We start from the raw sequence: 26978 nt of genomic DNA, 5'->3' as shown, positions 1-26978 counted from the left end.
TCCAGCCCAGTTGGAACACTATCTACTCGGACTATTTGGAGGTGAGATATCCATCCAACAATGATCGCAAATTGGAAATATGAGTTATGATGTAAGAGAAGTATTTTAGAGACGGTCGTATTAGATGAAGTGTGATGTTTGTTATTAAAACACTCAAAGCCACTTTTCAAAACTTCTCAAAGCACGCTAGTCACCATATTCTCCAAATTCGATCTTATTAAATCTTTTTCCCCCCTCATTTTTACCACTCTTTAAAAGAAACCCTCCCTGAATCTCAATTTATCAAATATAACAACGTGAAATTATCTAAAACATTTGTCCATAATCCTCTTATGTATTTCCAATCTTCGATAGTAGGTCAAAGATTAGGAAATCGTATGATTACCGAAATTTAACCTTTCTTGTTGGTTTGCTATTGAATTGAATTGAATTCAAAAATAAGAATTGAAATTCAGGTTTAATCCGATGGTACATGATTATTTGGAAATGGGGAAAAAAGAAACAAATCAAGAATTCTCCGTATGCGTGATATTAGTTTTATAGCAGGTCATTGATATTATTGGATATTACCCATAGCTCGTAACGACAGGAAACATTTCATAGGGGTGCACCTATAGTTTCCTTATCACATAAACTAGAGATAGGGCTTCAGCATCAAATTACTATGCGGGAACCATAAAACTGCATGGAATTTATATCCATGTATAAAATACTTTCTTTTGTAGACGGACGTCGGATAGTCTAGAGCTACATAATGATAGTATCGCGTATCTACCTATGGCTTCCATTGCTATTTCCCAGTCTGAGGTTTACAAATGCATATAGTGCAACTATACCTCCAACAGATGAAATACCAAAGAAGAGAACACAGAATGGTCAGTACATTACAATCTCATTCTTTAAGGTAATTTGATCTAAATAAATTAAGATGTCGCTAAAAGAACTCTAAAACAACAAAAATATGCTTATTTATTGTAATCTAAATGAAGTTAATACCTATGCAGATTGATTAAAATATGGAATCCTTACTTAGATTTGATTATACACCATTTACTTTTTATACCTCTTAAATTTTAATCATTTATTATTAAGTACTATTATTGGATCTGAATGGAGGGAAAATGTTTCGCTTGGACTTTTGGCGAGAACAGACGTTTTATTTTAGATTGAGTCTGATTAGATTTCATACAAGGTTTTTCAGGAATCTCTCATTGCACTGGCGCTGACACAGTATGATTTCTACTGTCTCTGTATGAAAAATGCACGAGGTGTGATGGCCGTGTAGGTCCCACCCGAAACAAGGACCAGTGGTGAATTTATGGTATTTTAGGGAGGTAGGTTTCACTCTGTGGCCAAGTGAGTTCTTGACACTCCTTTCCCCTTTTAGTAGGGCATTAAAAACTTGTTTTACTTAGCTAGTAGACTTCCGCGTGAGATTACAGGACCTACTAGTAGGCTATAAGCCTACAGGATTGCGAAACCAGGCATAAATGAACAAGGTATTTCTACCAAGACGCTCTTTATCCCAGTATGGACATCACGGACGATATCGTTCAAGCCTTTAGCAAAGAGCAGTTGCTTGACCTGTTGAAGAAGATATTAAAAATGACTGATACAGAATTCCCCGGATTTATAAACATATACGCCCAGGTCATTGATCAAAAAGGAGAGAATGAGGATACTGAGGACGAATTCACAACGGTCCCATCGCCCAAGAACCCTCGACAGATCGACTCCCAGGGTGCACAGGCAACCAAAAGACCGAGGACCTCTGAAGATCTTATGGAAGAAGATCTAACACCACAAGCTTCAGAAGACAAAAAAAGAAAAAGTTCCACCAATGATTCTCCGAGACAAAGAAAAGTGGACATCGGTTTCAAGGACTCTTGGTGAACAAAACATCAACTTCTCCAGGACAAGAAACACAGATGAGGGAGTTACGATTCATCGCGCTACTGTCTCAGATTATCGCAAAATGACTACAATGCTGGACAATTCCAAATTGCTCTTCCACACCTTCGCAATAGCAAGCGAGAAAAATCTAAAAGTGGTAATCAGAGGGGTTTCCGAGGGCATCACAACAGATGAGGTCACTGCCGACCTCATCAGTCAAGGACTTACCACAATCAAAGTTAGCAGAATGCTGAGATCTGACAAAAGGCCAATGCCTTTAGTACTAGTAGAAATCAGCAACACCCAGAGAAGGATATACGAAGTGACAGATATCTGCAGGCTCAAAATTACTACTGAACCTCTAAGGAAAAGGGCATTAGCAGGCCAATGCTATAGATGCCAAGAATTTGGGCATGTCCAAACTTTTTGGTGTAGGAGCATGTCCCAAAATTTGGGCATGCTCCTAAACCAAGCCAAGGACTACACCTGCCTGTTGTGCCAATTGTAGAAGACCTCAACCGGCAAACTACAAAGGGTGCCTTTTCCAACCATAAAATCATGGGTCAGCAAGAGTGAACCCTGCTCCACATAATGACACCATAAGCAACCAAGCAGGTTGCCCTCCTGTTCGAAATACCTCAAATTCAGCAGCATAGGAAGACACGCGATCTTTATCCATGACCAACACATATGCAGAGGTGGCTCGAAGTCAGATTCCTTCATCACATGAGGAAGCAAGCTCCAACTTAACATCAGTTCTAACTGTGTCTCTTGCCACCATGCTGCAGGAATTCAGCAAAGGAAGCTCCTTACCATCTTCCAGAAAGAGATTCTATCTAGAAACCCAAGCTATACTGACAGCACTGAACAATGTATAAAAAATGCAAACCAAACTCACTCACAATAACAGCATGGAATGCTAATTGGCCTGCTAAACAAAATCCTTGAACCGCAAGAGTTCATTCACAGATACAATCCTGACACAGTCTTAGTTAACGAAACACACTTTATGTCAGCTAACAGCTCTAAATTACGGGGCTTCACGATGTATAAAACAAACAGACTTACTACCGGTGGAGGAGGCACCTACAGCCGTATACATCAAACATTATTTAAGCCACAACGTCCAACCCACAAAACAAGAACCTTGAGATAATAGGTATTCAAGATCATACTACCAATAACGGCAGCATCAAAATCTACGCCGCATACAACCCACCCGGCATCCCACTGTTGGCAGCTGATTTGGATTCCATTCTTGGCTCTACTGACTCCATTATTATGGTTGGAGACCTTAATGCCAAGCACACAGCTTGGTTCAGCTCCACAATCAATGACAAAGGTCGTATTCTATACCATTACTCAACTCATTACTCTACTCAATAGTTATAGCCGGACCTACAGAGCCCACTCATCACAGCCCAGCTGGAAGCTCAGATGTTCTTGACATCCTCAGAAACATTAGATACCAGTATCAGCTGGACACGCTAAATGAACTGTCTTTCGACAGTTCCCATCACAATTCCATCATGCTCAAGCTCGGTACGCTTGAGCAACTCACCCCATCGCACTCATTTATACCTTGGGACAAATCCTCTAGAATTCTCCCTAGAATCAGATTATTAACCAGAAAAGCCATTGTGCATCTAGTTAAGATAATCAATGTCATCCTCTGATTCAAGCGATTTCCCATACTTGGAAGACGGCGGATATCACGCTAATTAAAATGATTGGAAAGAACTCTCAACTCCTCGAAAGCTACAGACTTATCAGTCTTCAATCCAGCCTTGGAAAGGTTTGTGGATTTTTTCCGCAAACCTTTACAAGACTTCAATCAGCAACGGATAAATTAGGTATTATTCCAAACGAGCAGTTAGGATTCAGAAAACACCATAGCACTGTACAACAAATACACCGGCTGGTCGAATATATCACAATAGGTTTCAACTGGAATCTTCACACAGCTGCGGTCTTTATAGATGCTGCGAAGGCTTTTCTTAATGCGTGACATTAAGAAATTCTCTACAAACTCATCAAATTCAATATACCAATTAATCTAATAAAAATAATTGACACATACCTCAAAGAAGATACATGCAGATCAAAATAAATGAAACTGTATCAACCAGACGCAAGATCCTAGCAAGTGTGCAGCAGGGCTCACTTCTTCCACCCTGCTAATTTCTATCTACATGGCTGATATCCCTCAAACCCCAAGCTGCACAATCACTGCATTATATGCAGATGATACTGCTTTATTAGCAAGATCTCTCAGCCCCAAACTGGCTATCAGAAGACTCCACTCCAAAGCAGTATTCATACACTGGAGAAGTGGCTGAGAGACTGAATGATCCAAGCAAACTCCCAGAAGAGTTCAGCCATACTGTTCTCCAAAAAGAAGGTCCAGATCAAGGAGAACATACACCTGCTAGGAGTCAAAATTCCATGGCAGACTGAAGTCAAATATCTCGGCGTAATGCTAGACAAAAAACTTAAATTCACCAGTCATATAAAACACATAAGCTCGAATACATCCAAAGTAATCGCACAACTCTATCCCATGATCAACAGAAGAAGCAAACTGGATACTCGGAACAAACTACTCATATACAGGATGGTAATATGCCCAGTCATCATTTACGCATCTCCTGCATGGAGCCATACCTCGGATACAAACATTCAAAAACTGCAGAGGATACAGAATAAATGACTGAGAATGATTCTGGACGCTCCATGGTTCATTAGAAACTCCCAGATTCACAGAGAAGTTAACATTCCCTACATCACACCCCTCCATCATGATCTAGCAGAAAAGTTCTTCACCAAGACAAGCAATCATCCAAACCAGCTGTTCAAGGAAGCTTCAAACATGCTCAGCTGAACACAGCTAATCTCACTGTCCTTCCAGGGCGAGCTTAAAGCTCAATAATTCTTCACTCAAAGAACTTCCCTCTCAGACAAAGGGAAATATGAAAAGCATATATGCTTCATCCATCAAACCAGTAACGTTCTGCGAATTATTGGATCCCTGAATTTGCTTATCTGCTAAATTCAGTCACGTGTTTCGTTCACCTTTTAAACCCGAGGGTGCATAAGTTGGATTAAAATATTAAACTGTATTTATAGCATTTTGGGATTTGTTTTTCTCATTAAAAAGTTTAATAAGTAACGATTACATTTTAATATTTTATACCTTCTATTAATATAGTATTTGACTTCAAGTATTTTTTATTTATTTAGGAGATGAAGAAAAATGCTATCCTCATCTTGGTTGTTTCAAAACAGGCTTTCCATTTCATGATCCTATTCATCGACCAGTTAGTCCATTGCCTGAAGACGCAAATCTCGTAGCTACGAGATTTTTCCTACTCACTAAGAATGAAACTGTGGAATATCGTGAAGTTATCCCAGAAAGTAGTGAAGTGGATACAAATTTTAATTCTAGCAGGGAAACCAAAATGCTAATCCATGGATGGGGAGAGTATTCTAATCATTCTAAGTGGATATCAGTTAGTGTCTTTAAAAATATTGTTTAATATGATTTAATTGAGGGGCGCACTTTACTTCACTTTCCAATTAAAATTCACTGCTAATATTTAAGAAATAAAATTTCTTAAAATCTTATAAATAATTTAAATTTATAATTTATGTCATGACATATTGGTTTAATATATTTGATATTATATTAAAATTGGATGAATAATTTCAAACTTTAATTAATATATTCTTAATAAGAGTAAAAACACTGATGTCATTAGAACGAAGAGTACGCCATCTATTGATAGTTTATTAAACATAGGATATTTATCTACTAATAAATTGGGAATACTGTATATTACAATACTGTTAATTAATATCACCTAAAATGAGAAGAAAGTTTATTATTTCTATTAATTTCTTCAACATTTCTGGTACATTTTCAGAGAGTACGAGATCGACTTTTGGAACATAATGCATACAATGTTATTATCGTTGACTGGAAAAATGGAGCTAAAAGTTCATATTCTCAGGCTGCGTCTAATGCACGTATAGTAGGTGCAAAGATTGCTAATTTCATCAAATTTTTAAAGGTGAGAAGTTAATTACATGGTCTACAGGAAAGTTTGTTAAATTTATCAACCTAAGTATTCTGCGTAAATAAAATAAAACATTCATTTAAAAGCATACAGAGAAATAATTTCTTACATGTTTTATATTTTTAGCAAATATCAGTTATTAATTATTAATTATAAAATGCAATTTAATCGTGTTTTTAATATAGGAAGCTGCAAATGCGCGACCTGAACTGTTTCACTTGGTTGGTCATAATCTTGGAGCTCATGTTTCTGGGTATACTGGAGAACGTGTTCCAGGACTTGGTAGAATATCAGGTAACTTTCAAAATAATCATAAAGAAAGAATGCTGGAGAAGATTGTGAATATCTTTGTCATTACTAAACGTTTTGCAGTAAAATTAATAAAACAGACCAGCATGACTTGAAATCAAAATAACGTAGACTTGAAATTTACTCATACACCACTATATTTTTTGGATGAAGAAATTGAAATAACATATCTGAAAGAAATAAGCAAAATTTAAAGAAATTCATACACTTTTGTCTGAGTTGTACTAAATTTTTTTGCAGTAAAACTAATAAAACACACCAGTATGACTTGAAATCAAAATAACGTAGACTTGAAATTTACTCGTGCACCACTATATTTTTTGGATGAAGAAATTGAAATAACAGATCTGAAAGAAATAAGCAAAATTTAAAGAAATTCATACACTTTTGTCTGAGTTGTCATACAATAGATTAATGTTAATATAAAATTCATACATTTTTGTCTGGGTTATCATAGACTAGATTAATGTTAATGTTATAAATTAATACAATAGATTAATGTTAATATAATATTAATATATGGTAAGAAGTGCATTAGAAGACAAAAGTAAAAGATCTAATAATATTGGAGTCTTGACTGATAACAGATTAATTTGGAGAAAAATTATCGGAAGTAAGTTAGTAGTTATGTAACTTTTCATGTCGAATTATCATAATATTCGGAATACCCCCTGAGGGCACAACAGAAATTGATGATGATGTTGATAAAATTAATAATAAAACAATACGTACTATAATATGAACTGAAATAGTTATACAATTTAATAAAATACAAATTATTTATAAGATTTTTATATAATGTTCATTTTGCAATTTAAGGACTGGACCCGGCAGTTCCTTACTTTAAACGATCCCAACCTGAGGTTGCATTAGATCCTTCGGATGCTAAATGTGTAGATGTAATTCATACTGAACGCGGAAAAAGCGTAACCCCAGGTGAGTCCTGGAATAACTTTATTGTGGTAATTAATATTTTTAATATTTAATTCATATTAACTAAATTAACATTATTTTAATATACTATTAATATTATTTTAATATACTATTAATATTAATGTTTAATATTTTCATTTTATTTATAGTTTAATATTTTTATTAATAATTTACGAGACTAGCTTTATTGAAGAACACGGAATGTTTGCGAAATGTTTTATACTTAAATTTTCGTCACGAGCTAGCGCTGCTTTTATACATCATAAGTATAATAAAAATATTTACTTACATCATAAGTAAATATTTTTATTATATTTATGTTTTAGGTTTTGGAACTAATGAAATAGCAAGTTCACCTGAAGTGATAAACCAGCCAGCTACAGAAACATCGCGATGCAATGGACTAGATATCAGTCCCATAGTTCTTGCAGATGAAGGAGGAGAAGGTTTGTGTATCCTATATTATTAATAACTTATTTATATGATAACATCTGATAAATGAATTTTAATCCATCTTTGTAGTTGTAACGTGAAAGCAAATTCTATTTTCAGGAGAAATAGCCAAATGTTACGAAGACTTAGGATGTTTCTATCCAATTCCACGTCCATTTGGTACATTACCATGGGATGTTGATAAAATTGACACCAAATTCTGGCTATTTACCAGAGAGAATCCCACAAACGGTGAACTCTTAATTGCTTGTGATTACGACAGCATAAAAGATTCCAATTATAGTCCAAGACGTCCGACAAAATTCATTATGCATGGCTGGTTGGATGATATGCGATGGTCTTCTTGGATGGAGGTAAATAAATTCAAACTGGTGATGAGTAAAAAAAAATCGCCTTAGTTGTAAAATGAATAATTCATGTTTTGAATACGTTTTGAAAGTTAAGCTTCATCAGATTTTGTTCATATTTATAGCAAATGCGTGATGAATTTCTTGCAAATGGAGATTACAATGTGATTCTCGTAGACTGGGGACGAGGCAATAAGGTGTCTTTGCAACAAAGTGCATCGAACGCATTAGTGGTGGCAACTCAAATGGCCTTTCTTATTAAATGCTTACATGTAAGTGAACACTGCTATATACACTTATAAACGAAGCATTTTATACACGTGAATGTTTTAAATAAAACCCATAAATGTTTAATTCATTGTTTCATTTAATAATCTATCATTATACGACCTAAGTAAAAAACTAGGTTTACTAACAATCATACATTCTTAAGGTAAAAGTAATTGGGTATGGCTAAACGGATTATTTTATTTTAGGATCACTTTTCGGCTTCGTTGAAGAGTTTCCACATGATTGGCCACAGTCTTGGTGGACAAGGAGTAGGTTACGCTGGAGAGAGAGTCCAATTTTACACAGGAGATCGCGTCTATCGGGTGACTGGTAGGTTATTTCAATATAAGTAGTAATGTACTTGTCAGCTATGAAAACTACCTTTAATCGAAGTTACATTTTCTTTATTTCAATTGAAGATAATTCTTTAATATAATAGAAAAAAATGCAACTTTGGTTTTAATAAAATCAAGAAGGTCCTGGCCTTTTTTATATTTTTTTCCTATTATTTCTATTAAGCTTTATTTCCTGCTTTCTTTCTGATTGTTTTCGTATTATTATTATTATTTCTTATTTCTCCGGTACAAATAAACATCTGGTTTTAGTGAACTGAAGTCTATTAATACGTTCGCATAACATTCATATTTGAATAATATATGCATATAACTTCATATTTGAATAATATATGCATATAACTTCATATATGATATTTATCATACATGTTTCATATGCCAAATAACTCATATACACACTGAGTTAGATTTGCATTAGGAACATCCACCTAATAACGCGTTGGTCCACCTCTACTGTAGAGTCACGGCTCGCAGATGCCTAAGAACAGATTTCACAAGGTGTCGAACATCCTCCGCGCGTAACTTGACCCATGTCCGCTGCAGCAACTTCGTCATTCCGTGGAGAAGGATCAGTAGTTCTGACACTACGTTCTATCATATCCCACACATGTTCAGTTGGGTTGCAGTCAGGGAAGATGGGGAGCTAAGGCAATGTGGCGAATTCGTTGTCATGGTCCTCCAACCACTCAGTAGTCGTACGAGCCCGAGGACAAAAGGTTCGTCATCTCTTTTTAATCCAAAGCTAACTCACTGCACTTCATATATGATGCTTTTTTTATTCAATGCAACTTGAGTCTCCGAGAGGTTTTTGTTTTAATTTATTTAAATGCTTCATGCCACACTATCGTATGCAACCAGCTAAACCAGCCTTTAGTTGAAAAATATTTATAATGATTACAGGATCTGCTAGCAAACTTTGAACGTAGGCGTGTACAGTCGAAGAGCAACTGTGGGTGGTGGTGGTGAATTAATCTCTGATACAGCGGATCAAAGGGCTAAAACTGGAATACGCAGATGGGAGGATTAGTCACTTCTTAAGAGATTGACTTCAAAAAACTTAGGATAACAATTTTGAAAATTTTAAATAACAATTTTATGTATTTTTAAGACAGTTTAAACAGTAATATGAGAGTCATTTGAAAAGTTCTGTATGAGACTCTTTTGATTTTAAGCGAAACATTTGTTTAACAAATTGCAAGTACATGACTTCACTAATATCCATTCTGCTGCGCATCGGTTTGGTAAGTCTTGTATTCCTGTTGACAAAACATATGGTGGTTGACTTTAATAAGAGACCTTGTCAATGGCATTGAAAATTTTCCACACCAAGTGTTTCTTCCAAGTTGAAGATCAATGTCTGGAATGCTCATGTTAGTGTATATTCGAGTGGGGGGTGAGGAGGAAGTATTATTATTATTATTATTATTCACACTTTTTCTTAAGAAAACATACTGCACATGAAACGTGCGGCTTCATATTTCCATGCAGAATGCGTAGTATATCAGATTATTTCTCCATCCTAAGTCTTATTTCCTGGAACAAAAAAATTAGAAAGAGATAGCGAGCATGTGACATTTAACTTAAACTGTTTGGCTTAAAACTGACTAGAATGTGGAAATGCTTTCACTATCTTGCTGGTCACGCATGCGTGGTGTACAGTTTGAAATGACCCTCGTATTTTATTATTGTTTTTTTAAATATGAACATATTAGACAAACGTTATGAAATGATTTTCTGGGATATTAAAATGCTAAGATCTTTTGATAAGTGTGAAACGTGAAAGAGAATATTCCAGTTAGTTTTATTTTTTTAATATAAAAATGATGTTTTTCACCGAATTGACTGGATTAGTTTCATACTAGGAATATTCTTCGTTAATCACGTATTTGTATGCATTTCTACATTAATCTACATAACATAATAATAGGAAGTTTTTTCTGTATTCAGTGAATTGAATTCAAGTAATTTTTACTGAATTTAGTTCATCGCTACCTTCAGGTCTGTAGTGTAAGTAGAGTATATGTTCTCTCTTGTGGTAGTAGCATTAGTATACCTTAATATGAATATTACTATAGCACCATTTAAAATATTACGCACAAAGATAAGTAATTTATTATAATAATCTATTAGAAAATTAATTTATAATAAATTATACTTAATTTTTATTAATTTATTTTACATAAATATTATTTATTTTTTTTTAAAAATTAAGATTACAAGAACATTATTATATTTTAACTTTATACTTATTTAAATATTTCGAATATTTGAAGTTTCTAAACTGATCATGGGAGATGTGGTGATAAATACCCTTGGAGGGTAATGGATGGCAATGCTGTAGCCAATGAAGTTCTAACTGAGGCTCGGACATTGCTGTTACCCTCCTGCCATGATCAGAGCTTTAATTTAATAGCTCAATAACACCTTATCCCTACACTGTCCTCTACAGATAACGGGGAAGATGAAAAGCATTCTTGCTTCGCCCCTTTAAGCCAGTCCTTATAAGGACAATAGGGTTTCTAAACCCACCGTGAGATGCGGTGATTAATACCCTTGGAGGGTAACGGATGGCAATGAAATTCTAACTGAGGCTCGGCTATTGCTGTTACCCTCCTGCCATGATCAGAGCTTTAATAGCTCAATAACACCTTATCCCTACACTGTCCTCTACAGATAACGGGGAAGATGAAAAGCATTGTTGCTTTGCCCCTTTAAGCTAGTCCTTATAAGGACTATAAGGAGGTTTCTAAATATATTTAAAGTTTTCTATATATCTGGATTATTTTGAAATTGCCACTTTTATATATGAAAGCCAATAATGAAATGACTTGAATAATGAGAAAAATATCCCTTGGTCTATTTCTAGTATCTAGTACCTTTCGAGATGGATTATGCGATATGGTAAGATTTCATACAGAGATAGGATTCTTTTTATTATTTAATAGCGTGAATTTTTCACACTATTATTTGTTCTGATTTCTTGAGGTGGGAATGTTCTCTCCTCTGTCATTACTTCTCTAGATCCACCACTTAGATTTGCTATAAAACAGGAATGCATTTCTGATATATTCATCCATATTAATATAAGACTTTTAGGAGGATCTATACCCTTGTTATATTTTGGCATTTAATTTCAGCATTAATTGTTTAGTTTATATATGTATATATTTCACTATTAATTACTCTACAGGGTTAGACGCAGCTTGGTCATATTTCATTGATCTTCCTAAAGATGAACACATCAATCCAGATGATGCAGATTATGTGGACACCATCTACACATTTGCAGGAGCTCTCGGTCGCAAAGGTAATACGTTCATTTCACCTAAGCCTCTTACTTAAGAAAATGCCCAGTAATATAAATATCAGTACAATTAACTCTTTTTTATTAATTAATTTATTTTAAGGATATACCCCGGATGATATTCCCCAGTCTGGTGATGCTGACTTTTATGCTAATAATGGCATTAAGCAACCAGGATGCGCAGATTCGACCATCAGATCCTTTACAGAAGATACGTTTTTTGACGGTACTATATTATTACGTTAATTATATTTTATGTTTATGAAGATAATATTTTACTACTTATGTTTAGCTTATAATAACGCTTTATTGCTTTTCATATTATACACAAAGTGGATGTGAATCATCACCCTACCAGACTGGTTTCATGGCTTAATTTCTTTCTGAAGAGAATGTTTTTGTCAAACACTTGAGTAAAATTTATCATTTTGCAGGAATCCATTATACGTTATGCAGAGCGATATCTGAGAAAAAAAAAATAGTAGTTCAAAAATTCACCACCAGGTGCATACATCGACTGTCTCTATGTTTTCTGCAACGAATGATTAATCGTTTTAAAGAAACGGGATTGTTGGGAGTTTGACCTGGCAGATCTCAGTGAATGAAGTTGTTACTCCCACAACCCATGCAAAAATAGTCGGTTCATGCAATGCATATGACGTATCACATCACATGGATGCCTTGTACAACTCTGGAAAATTCCATGGAATATTCTGCATTTCTACCCATTCAAGATAACCCTGACACAGGAGTTGCGTCGGCAGGAAAGTCGACTGACATTCGCTTCAACGTTGCTTGCTGGAGTGGAGTCAGACGCTGCGCAGCCACAGATGATTTTGTGGAAGATGGGATACACTATCACCTGAACGAAGCTGGGAATACTCACAGTTGCAGGGTATGGACTATGCAAACCCACATGCAATCTAACAAATTCGTTTGCATTTCTCCAAAGTTACTGTCTGGTGCGGGTTTACACTTCGTTTGTTGGACCATTCGTCTTTGAGAACATTTGCCAGTCGTGTACTTTGACCAGCTCAGTTACTGCCTAGAGTTATCGCGATATAATAAACAATTCTCTTATGCTACAGGAGTGCCTTTGTATGGATGGGATCATTCCGCACACCGATCGATTCCTATACAGGAAGTTCTTCAAGAACATTTCACGGAAGTCAGAGTGATCAGCCATGTGTTTCATACTGCATGGTCGCCTCGTTCACCCGAACTGACCCCCCCCGTGACTTCTGACTGTGGGGATTTCTCAAAGACAGGATTGATCGGGATCATCCTGATCAACAGTAACGTAGAAATAACGGAGACAGCACACTGAACAGCGCAGCCCGCGAATGTGTAATGGAAGTCACACACACACACACACACACACACACACACACACACACACACACACACACACACACACACACACACACACACACACACACACACACACACACACACACACACACACACACACACACACACACACACACACACACACACACACACAATCTTGTCTTATGAGCCTTCTTTGGCCTGATTTTTTTTTTTCCAGTTCTATTTAGAAATATTTATTTTTGTGCTGTACGGCACATCGGGAGAGAAGGCTTTATGGGAATCTTTCCATCTGCTGAAACTTTTTTTTATATAATATAAAAAAAAGTTTATATTCACACAAAAAAATTCAGTTTTTATTGATTGTGCAATAGTATTCAAATATAATCTGAACAGATATTTAACGTGATGATGATGATGATGATGTGGCGTTGCATTATGAATGCATCCATTATTTTGAAAAAGAAGTATCTCACCGCCAATATGCGCGTATTTTCGCTTGCATACCAGTGTTGTCGGATGGCTAATGAAAAATAACAATAGAAACTTTTGCCATTGACGAAGATTACCAACATGGATTTCTATAGGCAAAAGATTAATCCGTAGTGTTTTTGTTTAAAGACTCGTATAAAATATATTATTTACAACGAATTTTTATTACTAATATGCCAAATATACCACTATCAAGCAATGCAGATTATAGTGACTACATTTTCAATAATACGGGAACTATTTTCATTATGAAAGCATTTAGACATTGCTCTTAATCTTTCATTTCAAAAAGAATTGTTGCAATATATTCTAAATATTAATTTTCTCTTAATTTATACGAATCTTTATTTGGCAGGACTTAGTGAATTGGTCTTGTGTTCCCACATGAGAGCCATTTCGATATTCAACGATTCCATTAACATGAAGTTTTGTAGATTCGTGGGAGTTAACTGTAATAGCTACGATAACTTCAAAGAAGGAAAATGTGGAGGCTGTGGTAATGGAACCAACTGTGCTGTGGCTGGTTATTATTCGGATCAGTTTAATCTTCCATCTCTAAAAAAGGATCCAAGGAAGTTTTTCTTTCAGACTGGAAAAACGTGGCCTTATTGCGGTATTAATTATTAATATTTGACATTATAATGAAATTAGAATGAATATCTGAAAACAAGCCAATACAAATTATTATAATTTGATTTTGAACACCTTCATTTCAGTGCATGAATATTATGTAGCCATCAACGTTAGCGAGCCACAGAGAAGTTCGGAAATAGTTTGGAAAATTGTGTTAACAATTCATGGAACTTTGAGTTCAGCTACGTTTACAATTAAAAGGAAGTGAGTAAAGAATTTTTATTTTTAGAATATTATTAGTCCCACAACGGATCGTAGATATAATGACAGAATGTTATCAAATCATATTATTAGATTAGATATAATTAAGAATATCATTACAACCTAAAGAGATATTTTAAATTTATTTTAGATTTAAATGCAAGTTATTATCAGGTCATAATTTGTACTTTGATGTCAATAAAAAATTATCGTCTTCCCATGTATTTAAAATCATTTTACCATTTAACCATTAACGTTACTGACAGGATGGATGAAGCACTAATTTTGAAATGTTTGATCTTGAAGTGTGACTCCATGCTGGTGAGGCTTAGGTAATGACGTATTACCATCCGGTAAAGTAGCAATTTTTTATGTAAGTTCAATAGGCCCTTGCCGTTGATCAATGGGTAGCGCTGTGCTATTACTTTGGAAGATTTGGAGCCAATGATATTGATTTGCTTGTTAAAAAGGAGTTTCTTATCCATTAATACCGCAATATATTTGGTCTCTTATTCCCATGGAATCTTATGACCAGAGAGCAGGATGTCTTCTTTAATGCAGACCTTTCTCCTAGAAAACAGCATGGCTAAGCTTTTGAGGGGATTCACTTGAATCCTCCAGTTGATGAACCAATTTGCTAGCTCATTGATACTTCCTTGGAGTCTATTTATTGCTAGGAGAGGGCTGAGCGACCTTACTAGAATAGCGATGTCGTCAGCATAAAGGGCCGTAGTGGTTGTTCTTGAATTGAGAGGAATATCTGCTACGTAAGTTGTGAAAAGTATTGGGGCCAGAAGAGAACCCAGAGGTACTCCAGCCAGAATTTTGCGCCTTGATGACACAGTTCCGTTGAGGTTTACTTGCATGTATCTTTCATTATAATATGAATATATGAGTTTCACTAGTTTAATTGGGACATTGTTTTCAATTAGTTTGAAGATAAGGCCTTCATGCCAGACCTTATCAAAGGCCTTGGCAACATCTAGAAATACAGCAGCAGTGTGAAGGTGCCAGTTAAAACCATGGATGATATGTTCTGTTAGTTGGTGAATTTGTTGTACTGTGTTGTGAGCTTTGCGAAACCCAAATTGCTCATTTGGGATTATTTTCTGTTTGTCCATTGCTGATTGTAGTCTTGATAGGATGACCTTTCCTGTTACTTTGCCGAGGCAGGAAAGAAGACTGATGGGTCTGTAGCTTTGGGGAAGTTGTGGGTTATTACAAGGCTTTTTCAGAGGTATAATGTCAGCGATTTTCCTATCTGTGGGAAAGTACTGGAATCTTAAAATGGAATTGGTAATATTAGCTAGATGAATTATGGCTTTCCGTGGGAGTAGCTTTATTATTCTATTGGTAATGCCGTCGGGGCCGGGAGCCTTTTTGTTCTTCAGATGGGAAATAATGTTGGTTATTTCTGTTGGAGATGTGGGGATGATGGTTTCTGAATCATCCTTAGGCTGTTGTAATAATTTTCTAACTTTACGATGAACTTTGTAAATGAGATTGATATTTAAGTTTACATACGATGGGCTGTATTGATTTTCCAGATTGTCAATTAGGGCTTCTACTTTTTCTTCATCTGAGTGTGCAATTCCAAAATTAGTCTTCAAAGGGGGAAGGGGTTGTCTTTTGGTACAAAGAGAATTTACAAATTTTCACATGGAGTTATGTTCTGGGTTGATTTCCATGAATTTGGATTCCATTTGGAATTCCGGTGTATCTGGAGGGCTTCTCGAACCTGGTTCAGGTTGTTGTTTTGCCTGCGGGGCTCTACTGTTGTGATATCGCTTTCTGGCTTTGTTTTTGGTCCTAATCATGTCCATTATTTTCTTCTGGGAACCAGTTGGAAGCGTGGAAGACAGTGGTTTGAGTGACTAATGCTATTGCTGTGTTGATTTGCCTAGTTAAATTGCTTGCAGCTTAGTCTATGTCTTCTTTTTTTACGAATGACAGGGGGTGGACCGATGTGGACTGGGAGAACCTTAGAGAGCTTGTCCCATGGTAAGAAAGAATGATGGGGAGAGAGCTGATCTTGAAGTCCTAACCTGAGCAGGATGGGATTATGATCTGAGTTAAGCTCTTCTAATGTCTCCAGCTGGTATTGATATTTGATGTTTCTGAGGATAACTGTGTCTAATACATCATAACTTCCTGATGGGCTGTAGTGGGTAGGCTCAGTGGGTCCAGCTACTATTGATGAGTTGAGTGACGTGTAGGTGAATAAGGTACGGCCTTTGGTGTTGATTGACGAACCGAACTAAGCCGTATGTTTGGAGTTGAGATCTCCTGCTATAATTATGGAGTCCGTGGAGCCGAGGATGGAGTCTAAGTCTGCTGTCAATAGTGGAATGCTGGGAGAATTGTACGCTGCGTAGATTTTGAGTTTGCCTGCGTTAATAGTGTGCACCTCAAATAATTTTAATAAAAATAGCTGTGCCGCCTCCACTATAGTTAAGTCTGTCTGTCCTATATAGAATATAACTTCTTAGTCTTGGGTTGTTTGATGGTCTGAGGTGGGATTCGCTGATCAAGATTATGTCTGGATTGTATCTCTTTGCGAATTCTTGCAGCTCAAGAATTTTATTTATTAAGCCATTGGCATTCCATGCTGTTATCATGACTGAATTCGGTTTAAATTTTTTAAACATTATAGAGAGCTGTTAATATGGATTTGGTTTCTAGATAAAATCTCTTTCTGGAAGATGGTGAGGTGTTTGCTTTGCTGAATTCGAGCAGCATTGTTGCAAGTGAAGATGTTAGACCTGATGTGAATTTGGAGCCTGTTTGCTGTTGCGATGAAGGAGTCTGAGTTCTTACCGCTTCCGCTTATGATTTGGACATGGATGAAGGTCTAGTGCCTTCCTGTGCTGCCGAACGTGAGGTATTATGATCTGGAGGGCGTGATTGGTTGTTTGTGTCATTGCTTGAAGGAGCATGGTTCGTTCTTGTTGATCCACGGTTTTTTAGATGGAAAAGGCATCCCTTGTAATTAGCTGGATGTGGTCCTCTTCAGTTGGCACAGCAGGCAGGTGTGGATCTGGGCTTGGTGCAGGAGTTGGTTTGGTGACCTTCACCGCATTTTAGGCATCTGTAGGCAGCTCTGCACAGATTTTGGGCGTGCCCGAACCTTTGGCATCGGTGGCACTGCCCTGTCGATGCCTTCTTCCTTAGAGGTTCGGTTGTAATTTTAAGCTTACAAATGTCAGTTACTTCATAGATTATTTTTTGTGTATTGGAGATACACAAAAAATGTTGTTCTTCCTGCGAACAATCCAACTGTCGGGGAGTCTTGTAGGTGGAACAGGTGTTCTCCTTCGGTTGAATCTCTTCAACCGAAGGAGAAATCCGTTTCAAGTTACTTTAGAATGAATTTGAGCATGTCAAGTGGCATATCTTCGTTTAAATGTTGAATGGCGTCCTTAATATCTTTTACATTGCCCATCCTTGTGTACAATGAAGGAATATTCCTGTCGACCTAGGAGGGTCTATTGACAAATCCCTTAGACTCACGCAAGAGTCTACCAGCTAAGCAATGTGTAATCACAAAAATAGTCAAAACGAAGAAAGCTTATCTCTAAATATATCATTCGGAAGTCCCAACAATATCACACTAATCAAAAACGCGAGACTAATAATCAATTCCTCTGCCTGACATCTTCTGACCTTTTTTCAAAATCTAATCTATTTAAAACCATATGAGGACTGGCTTAAAGGGGCGAAGCAAGAATGCTTTTCATCTTCCCCGTTATCTGTAGAGGACACTGTAGGGATAAGGTGTTATTGGGCTATTAAAGCTCTGATCATGGCAAGAGGGTAACAGCAATAGTCGAGCCTCAGTTAGAACTTCCTTTGCTACAGCATTGCCATCCATTACCCTCCAAGATTATTGATCACTGCATCTCACGGTCGATCCCAAATTTTCTTCAATACATAGCGAGAACTATTATAGTTCTAGTATAGTATAAAATTATGGTAAATTATGAAATATTTACAATATTAATAAATATATCGATACTAAATAATTTATTATAAAAGTTTTCAGTAGTTTCAAATATTCAATAATATACTTTCGAAAATTTTATCTGCTATCTTTTTAATTACTCTATTATGAAAATGATAACAATCATATCAATAAGGAGAGAAAGTTGTTAACCAAGGGTTGCAATACAAGATCGTCAATATCAATAACGTCTCAATTTACATAAAGCATAATCCTTGTGGAAATGACGTTTGCATCCATAGTGCTAGGCTACCAGAAGCAAGAGAGCTCTAACTTTTATTCTAGTCGGCAACTAAAGGAACTTTTTTCTGAATCTTCTTCTTCAACCAGTTCCAGAGTTAGTGGAACCCTGGTAAGAACAAGTAGGTTTTTCCCTTCAGAAACAGGTATTTTTAATCCCTCAAATTAATAAAATCGTGCATACAATCCATGCTATATCAGACAGTTATATATAGCGTTAGTGTTAGGAACCTGGTGATGATGGCAATCGACTGCCATATTCTCGTCACTAGATGGCGTTTATCATCATTGATAGTTTGGGCTAGCTTTCTCTAATTGGCGAGATTAAGTAATAAACGAAAAATAAGAATTGATCCTCAAAAAAGAATTGTTTTGATATGAAAAAAAGACATAAGTTGTTGCTATGGAAACTGTTTATGTAGGAAACTTATATGATCATAGACTGCCGATAAAACTTAAAAGAAAGTTTCTTAATAATATGAAAATGCATGAAGCAGAATGTTAGGATGTCAAGGAAAAGAAAAACATTCAAACAAAAACATTAATAGTGATTGAGGAATGCGGATGTGTGAAATTAGAAGGAAAGACAGGATATGTTCAAAAAGGATTAATATTTAAAATCTTCATTGTTAACTGATATCGTCTTATAGGAAAATTTACATCTATCGAACACATTCTAAAATTCCCGATAAAAAACGTGCGATGTAAAAATATTAATCCTCAGATAGTAATACAATTTAATCCGTTTATTTAAACAGCTTAAATATTTTTTTATATCACTAATCGGAACGATATCAACGAGAACTGAACCTTTCCTCCGAAAAAAGGAATGGTAATTTAAGATTTTGTATTCATTTTTAATTCTTATTTTTATTTTTAATTTTATTTATACAATTAAATAGGATAAAAAATTACACTGATTTAATAAGAATATTTATATCGTATACGAGAAGCTGTCATTATTTTCCTAATATTAATATTTATATGCTCACTGAAATTAAATGTAAAGCATGCTGATATACCTTTTGTATCTTTTAATTTCAACAGAATCTTTGAAGAGATTACGTTTACCTATATATTATCGAGCGTACAGAGTGTAGGCGTTCCAACCAGGGTTACATTTGAATGGTTCAGAACGAAAAGATCAGAAAAATACAACGACAATGTTGTATTAAATGTAATGTGTATTAATGTAACACCTCTGGATTTCAAGAATCACTAGTAAGTTCTAATATTAATTTACTTATCTATGCATTAGTTATTTCAATTACTTATTCATATTATTATATAATATACATATATTATTTATTACTTTCTTAGTTCTATTGTATGAAGCGAGCTAATTGTTGTAATTGCCATATATTGTTCGAATTATTTTTAGTTCTGCTATTCTATTGTTGGCCTCATTGGCCGAGTGGTTAATGTATCTGCTCTCTAACAAGCTACGGGTTCGAATCTCTTCTAGAGCATGGATGATTGTGATAAGTGGAAGATGGATTTCTTCTCCCGGTGTAAGGTTAACATCCTTCTAATTGGAGGGCTGACGTAGCTTGAAAAAGGAGAGAAAGGGAGCGAAAGCGATGTATCCTTTCTATGGAATGACAGTGAGTTAGCCAATCTTAAACATTCGCTAAGCATTGTTATTTCTAGAAATTCATGATTCCATTACTTCCTCACCTCAAATTAGAGAAACTAGCCGAAGAACATGCGGTTTGCAGATGTAAAAGCACATATCTATTTTTTTTTCTTGACTTTCACCCATGAGATGTTAAATCTATAGTAAATTAGTACCGTCGGCAGCTAAGGATTTTTTTTTATATTTTTTTATAATTGTGGCTTTATTAATTTATGGAATCAGTTTTCATAAGCAACAAACTGATGGTAACAACAAATGATTGAGTGACACTTAGTATCTATTTAAAAACTGATCGATACACCGAATTGAGTAAAGCCATCGAATCTGTAACAGTTTTAAAATATTCCGAACGAAATCCAGAGAAAATAATGGTAATTGGATTTTCAGTTATTCCAAATAGAAATAGGAGAGGCGCTTCCATTATATAAAGATAAATGTTGATATTAAAGTACACTGCGAATAATGTGATGGTCTTATATGTGAATGCACGAAGATATTAAAGAATATTCTCGTGTTATTTAAATTATTGGCTGCAGAAATGAAGCGTGAAGATGCATGAGACTTACTTTAATGATGAACAGTGGAGGGCAACACGTCAAGGTCTTAATTTAAGAACTTGACGTGTTGCCCTCCACTGTTCATCATTAAACTAAGTTTCATGCATCTTCACGCTTCATTTCTGCAGCCAATACATGTTTACTTATAATCATTACTCTTCAGTTTAAAATGGTATATAAATACAGTAGAAAATACAATAAAAACATTCTAATTTTCTTAATTAAAAAGATAAAGTATAAGAAATATTTTTAATTAAAGACTTATTTTGTAGGCTATCCAAGTAAATAATAGTTTAATATCCAACGTTTCACTGACTAATATCTGTCAGCATTTTCAAAGGAATACACTGGTAGGCGATAGAAAGTAACAAAAACTAGGAAACTAACCGACAATTCTAAAAATTATATAAAGTTATCACTGAACATGAAACAGTGATATGATACGCGTGTCACAAGTACAACGTTTTATTTGTTGAGATATTTAATGTAATTTTCATTAAAGTTCATTTCTTTTTGGTTAAATAATATGATTAGAGTTTTCCATATATCTGGTAAGATTAGGCCTTGATTTTTATTTAAGTTACCTGTTGAACGGGCGACTGTAGCAGCTTCTTTAAATGTGCTGGAATGGTAGTTCTCTTCTATGTAGGGCATATGACTCATATCCCATTCAATATTATGGTTGGTAGAGGCAAAGTGAGAAGAAAGGCTTGATATATCATGTCTGTTATTCCTAACATAGCCTATGTGTTCTTTCGTTCTTGTTTCAAAACTTCTTGATGTCTGTCCAATGTAATTGATACCACATGAACAGCGTATGCTATAAACTCCAGAGTATTTGTAGAAAGGATGGTTATCTTTCGGTAATCTTATAAACTTTTGTATGATCTCAATAGGTTTGAAGGTTACTCTGATATTATAAGGTTTTAGAAGAAGAGCTAATTTTTTGGATATGGCACTAACAAATGGAATTGTTATAGAGCTAATGTATTAGGTTTCATCTCGTTGTCTTTGCTGTCACTAAAGTGAATCTTGTTGATGATTCTTGTAGGGTAGCCATTTAGGGATAGATCTCTGGATATTTTCATTAATTCTTCTTGTAAGTCGCCAGTGTCAGTGGTACACAGAATACCTCTTTTTTTGAGCATATGGATGATGCTGAGTTTCTGGGATATGTGGTGAGACGAGTCGAAATGGAGGTAGCGTCCGGTGTTAGTAGCTTTTCTATATACCGAGAGCTTGATGCTATTGTCAGTTTGTTTCTTAATAAAGACATCTAAGAATAGAAGTTTATTATCTTTTTCAAGTTCCAATGTGAACTTGATTGTGTTGTGGAGGCAATTAATTTTGTTTAGATAATCTATTAGATCTTCCATTTTGTGATTCCAAATGATGAAGATGTCGTCAACATACCTAAACCATGTGGTTGGTTTAGGGGTAAATTGGGAAAAGATTTGAGTTTCCAAATTTTATAAGAATAGGTCGGCACAAGAAGGAGAAGGAGAGAGAGGGCTACCCATGGCTAAGCCAGTCAGTTGTTTGTGGCAGGATTTTTGCCATGTAAAGTAATTCGAATTTAAGCAATGCTTGAACAACTTGGTGATGTTTGGTGGGAACAAGTTTTCTAAGATGTTTATGACTTCTGAAACTGGGATATTTGTGAACAGAGCTGTGACATCCAGGCTAGCCAGAATATTACCATCAGAGATACGGACGTTTTTTACTTTTTCCAAGAAATGTTGGGAGTTCTTGATGTAAGAGTCAATATCTGTCCGATAAAAGATCAACAATATAATATCGGACAGATCTATCTATGACGTTCTTAACACAGATCCTACTCACAAATACCATCTTGATACCAATGAACTATTACGTGATATGACCAACTGGCCTGTGGACTTAATCAAAAAACTTAAATCCATGCATCCGTTAACCCCAAGACTATAAGGTGTTCCCAAATTCCATAAAGAAGGTACACCATTACGTCCAACAGTAGATGGCATCCATTCCCGTACTTATAGACTATCTAAATATCTAGCCAAATTTTTACAAGAACATATTTACAACGCGGATTCTTACATCAAGAACCCCCAACATTTCTGAAAAAGTAAAAAACGTCCGTATCTCTGATGATAATATTCTGGCTACCCTTGATATCACAGCTCTGTTCACAAATATCCCAGTTTAAGAAGTCATAGACATCTTAGAAAACTTGTTCCCACCAAACATCACCAAGTTGTTCAAACATTGCTTAAATTCGAATTACTTTACATGGTAAAAAGCCTCCTACAAACAACTGACTAGTTTAGCCATGGGTAGCCCTCTCTCTCCTTCTTGTGCCGACCAATTCTTAGAAAATTTAGAAACTCAAATCTCATCCCAAATTACCCCTAAACCAACCACGTGGTTTAGGTATGTTGACGACATCTTCATCATTTGGAATCACAAAATGGAAGATCTAATAGATTATCTAAACAAAATTAATTGCTTCCACAACACAATCAAGTTCACATTGGAACTTGAAAAAGATAATAAAACTTCTATTCTTGGACGTCCTTATTAAGAAACAAACTGACAATAGCATCAAGCTGTCGGTATATAGAAAAGCTACTAACACCTGACGCTACCCCCATTTCGGCTCGTCTCACCACATATCCCAGAAACTCAGCATCATCCATATGCTAAAAAAAAAGAGCTATAAAAAGTAAGTCGCCAGGGTCTGTGTACCACAGACCCTGGCTACTTACAAGAAGAATTAATGAAAATATCCAGAGATCTATCCCTAAATGGCTACCCTACAAGAAGCATCAACAAGATTCTCTTTAGTGACATACAGCAAAGACAACGAGATGTAACCCAATACATCAGCTCTATAACAATTCCATTTGTTAGTGTCATATCCAAAAAATTAGCTCTTCTTCTAAAACCATATAATATCAGAGTAACCTTCAAACCTATTGAGACCATACAAACATTTATAAGATCACCAAAAGATAGCCATCCTTTCTACAAATACCCTGGAATTTATAGCATACCCTGTTCTTGCGGTATTAATTACATCGGACAGACATCTAGAAGTTTTGATACAAGAAAGAAAGAAACGTAGGCTATGTGAGGAATAACAGACAGGATATATCAGGCCTTTCTTCACACTTTTTCCTCTACCAACCATAATATTGAATGGAATATGAGTCATATGCCCTACTTAGAAGAGAGCCACCATTTCAGAACTTTCAAAGAAGCTGCTACAGTCGCCCGTTCAACAGGTAACTTAAATAAGAATCAAGGCCTAATCTTACCAGATATATGGAAAACTCTAATCAGATCATTTAACCAAAACGAAATGAACTTTAATGAAAATTACATTAAATATCTCAACAAATAAAACGTTGTACTTGTGACACGCGTATGATATCACTGTTTCACGTTCAGTGATAACTTTATATAATTTTTAGAATTGTCGATTAGTTTCCTAGTTTTTGCTTCTTTCTTTCGCCTACCAGTGTATTCCTTTGGAAATGCTGACTATTATTTACTTGGCTAGCTTACAAAATAAGTCTTTAAATATTAATACTAGTGGTCAAGAAATATTTTTATTTATAAGACATTTTAGTATAAATATAATTTTCTTTTAATGAATTTATCGATAACTTCAAAAATTTTTGAAGAGGTTTCCTGACTTATTGAAACTAAATATACATTAACCTACTGGACAGGCTGCACAGGATTATGGAATTACATATCGAGGGAATTAATGATGTAATATATTAATAACTTAGAGCCTCCCTTATGATACTGAATGATTTATCTTCGAAGCGCAATTAAGAATAACAGAAGTGCTATTTAGAAAACATCCAGGATGGAATTTCAACAAACTACCGTTTTATTATTTTTTTTTAATATACCATATACTTATACGTGTTACGAAGAGATCCTCATAAAAAGTGCATCGCGAAGTTTCAGTTCATGAGGGAAGTATTCGCTAGTTATAATTAATCCAGTTCATAAGTGAACAAAGGGATGAAAATTTTAATTTCTCCAGGCCTTTGACAAAGTTCCATATAATAACAACCATACTGACAATCACTCAGTGAGATACAAGAAATAAATAGGTAAATAAGCAATCCGCTTTTGAATTATTTAATACCATTTTTAGATATCTGTCTGATGTAAAATAGATTCCAATAGAATTGTCATGTTAAAAGTGATTCTATTTATTTATTTTGACAATCCCACACATGAAATATTTTAAATTCACTCCTGCAACAAACAAGTATGGAAATCTCCTATCTGGGAAATTCTAAATTTGTAAACGGATTATCTAGTCATAACATTTCATGTAGAATAAATTATATATGGCACCTTGCCATTTATGGAGCACGATAAATTCACTCACTGGCTAATATCTTTGCGATGAGGCATTAAGTTTATTTTTCTCATCGCTAAAGGTCCCAGAGGAATTAATAATTGCCGTAAGAGTGATGTCAAACATTTGCCAGATACCTTTTTCGAACAACAGCATAATCCATATTACGAACAATTTGAACTGCTGCCAGGGATAGTGTTTCTATCTCACTGACACTTCCTTAGTTATATTGTTTTATAGAAGATATCTATTTTCTAAAGTTAAAATTGTTTTAATCTGGGTTATGCTTATTCCCTAACGTTTCCTGGTCGAATGTAGAATACCAAACTGGCGTCATGGTTTTAACTGCTTCGGACGTTACTCCAAACCAAATAAAACATATATTGTAACTTGCATTCAGTCTACTCTCAAACTATGTCTTAACTATGTCTTGATTCGATCGGTGTCAAAAATCTAAAGCTGAGTTTTTAGTTCAAGGTAGCTCAGTATCGAGCCTGCATAGCTCAGTGAAGGTGGTGTTTACACTCCTTGGCGCTAAAACGCTCGAAGAAAGAGCCTCACAAGTTGATCCCAGTCCGACTAGAATCGAACTCATGAGGAACTTTTCGACTAGAGGAAATTTTTCTAATCTTTTTTTTGACCGATTCTCGATTTAGTCGATCTCTGGCACGGGCAAGCGGGTTTTTCCTCCCTAAAACTAGGGTTTATCGTCCCGTAAACTCAAGAAAATCGACCGTAGAACCCACACTATTTTCAGACATTAAAAATATTGTATTAGGGTTAGGGACCACGAGATGGCGGCACCTTTGAACCGTCTCTTCGCTGCGTGCCGCTCAATTAGTGATAGCCTTGGGTCAGGTATTTCTGATTGGCTACCAGTGGAGATTAAACTGCCCACTCAGTCTTCGAAAGTTAGATCTGGCTAAAACGCCCCTATCCAACTTTTTTTAAAATCACATTTGACGTCCGTAGACACCGTATGGTCACTCCTGTACCTCACCTGGTTTTGTGAGTGTGAATTCTGCTAGAGGTCGCAGGTCGAAGCCTTCTGTAGGATCGCAGATGCCCTTTCCACACAGTAGTAGGGCAATCACAAACATCCATGTCCATGGTGGGATTCGAACCCGCAAGCTCTTGGCTGGAGAGCGGATACGCTAACCACTCGGCCAACCAGGCCGAGTAATTTTAATTTTTAAATTAATTTTTTAAAGATTAATTTGATGTCTATATTAATTAGTTTCTTTTTAATTTTTAATGTTATAACATGTTGAAATATCAAATTAAAATTAACTATACAAATTTGTAAACTTTTTTATTTTGTTTCTTATTTTTATTTTATTTTATTTTTAGTCAAGCCTTCCCTACTGTTGACATGTGCAAATCCAACTCTCATTTAGTACCCTCTAAAGTACCCGTGGATTTCAGTGCATGAAAGATATTCTACTACTCCATCTCGTCCTCCTGACAGCTCTTACTATTATACAAGAACAACATAATAACTTTCACTAAATTATTATTGAAGTTATTTATATTTAAATTTATTCTAACTTTTTTATCTTTCCAAGTTACGATTTATCCTTCACTCA

General features: G+C 35.4%; 1 protein-coding gene across 1 annotated transcript; it reads left to right on the top strand.

Annotated features, from left to right (window-relative positions):
* The first annotated feature begins 1530 nt into the window (after positions 1-1530).
* LOC150103388 (uncharacterized) lies at positions 1531-26978 on the top strand. The gene is made up of 15 exons (XM_090398461.1): positions 1531-1873; positions 5134-5402; positions 5817-5963; positions 6155-6263; positions 7098-7214; positions 7538-7657; positions 7764-8017; positions 8137-8283; positions 8488-8611; positions 11825-11941; positions 12042-12164; positions 14115-14372; positions 14476-14596; positions 19881-20054; positions 26743-26978. Exons 1-15 carry the CDS (start codon positions 1531-1533, stop codon positions 26822-26824), a joined length of 2505 nt encoding a protein of 834 aa, XP_090254587.1. The 3' UTR covers positions 26825-26978.

This window comes from Typopeltis vanoorti, chromosome 9 (genome assembly GCF_054136105.1).
Source record: "Typopeltis vanoorti isolate ZY-2024b chromosome 9, IOZ_Tvanoo_1.0, whole genome shotgun sequence".
NCBI classification, from domain to species: Eukaryota; Metazoa; Arthropoda; class Arachnida; order Uropygi; family Thelyphonidae; genus Typopeltis; species Typopeltis vanoorti.
This window is presented reverse-complemented; position numbering and strand designations above follow the sequence as displayed.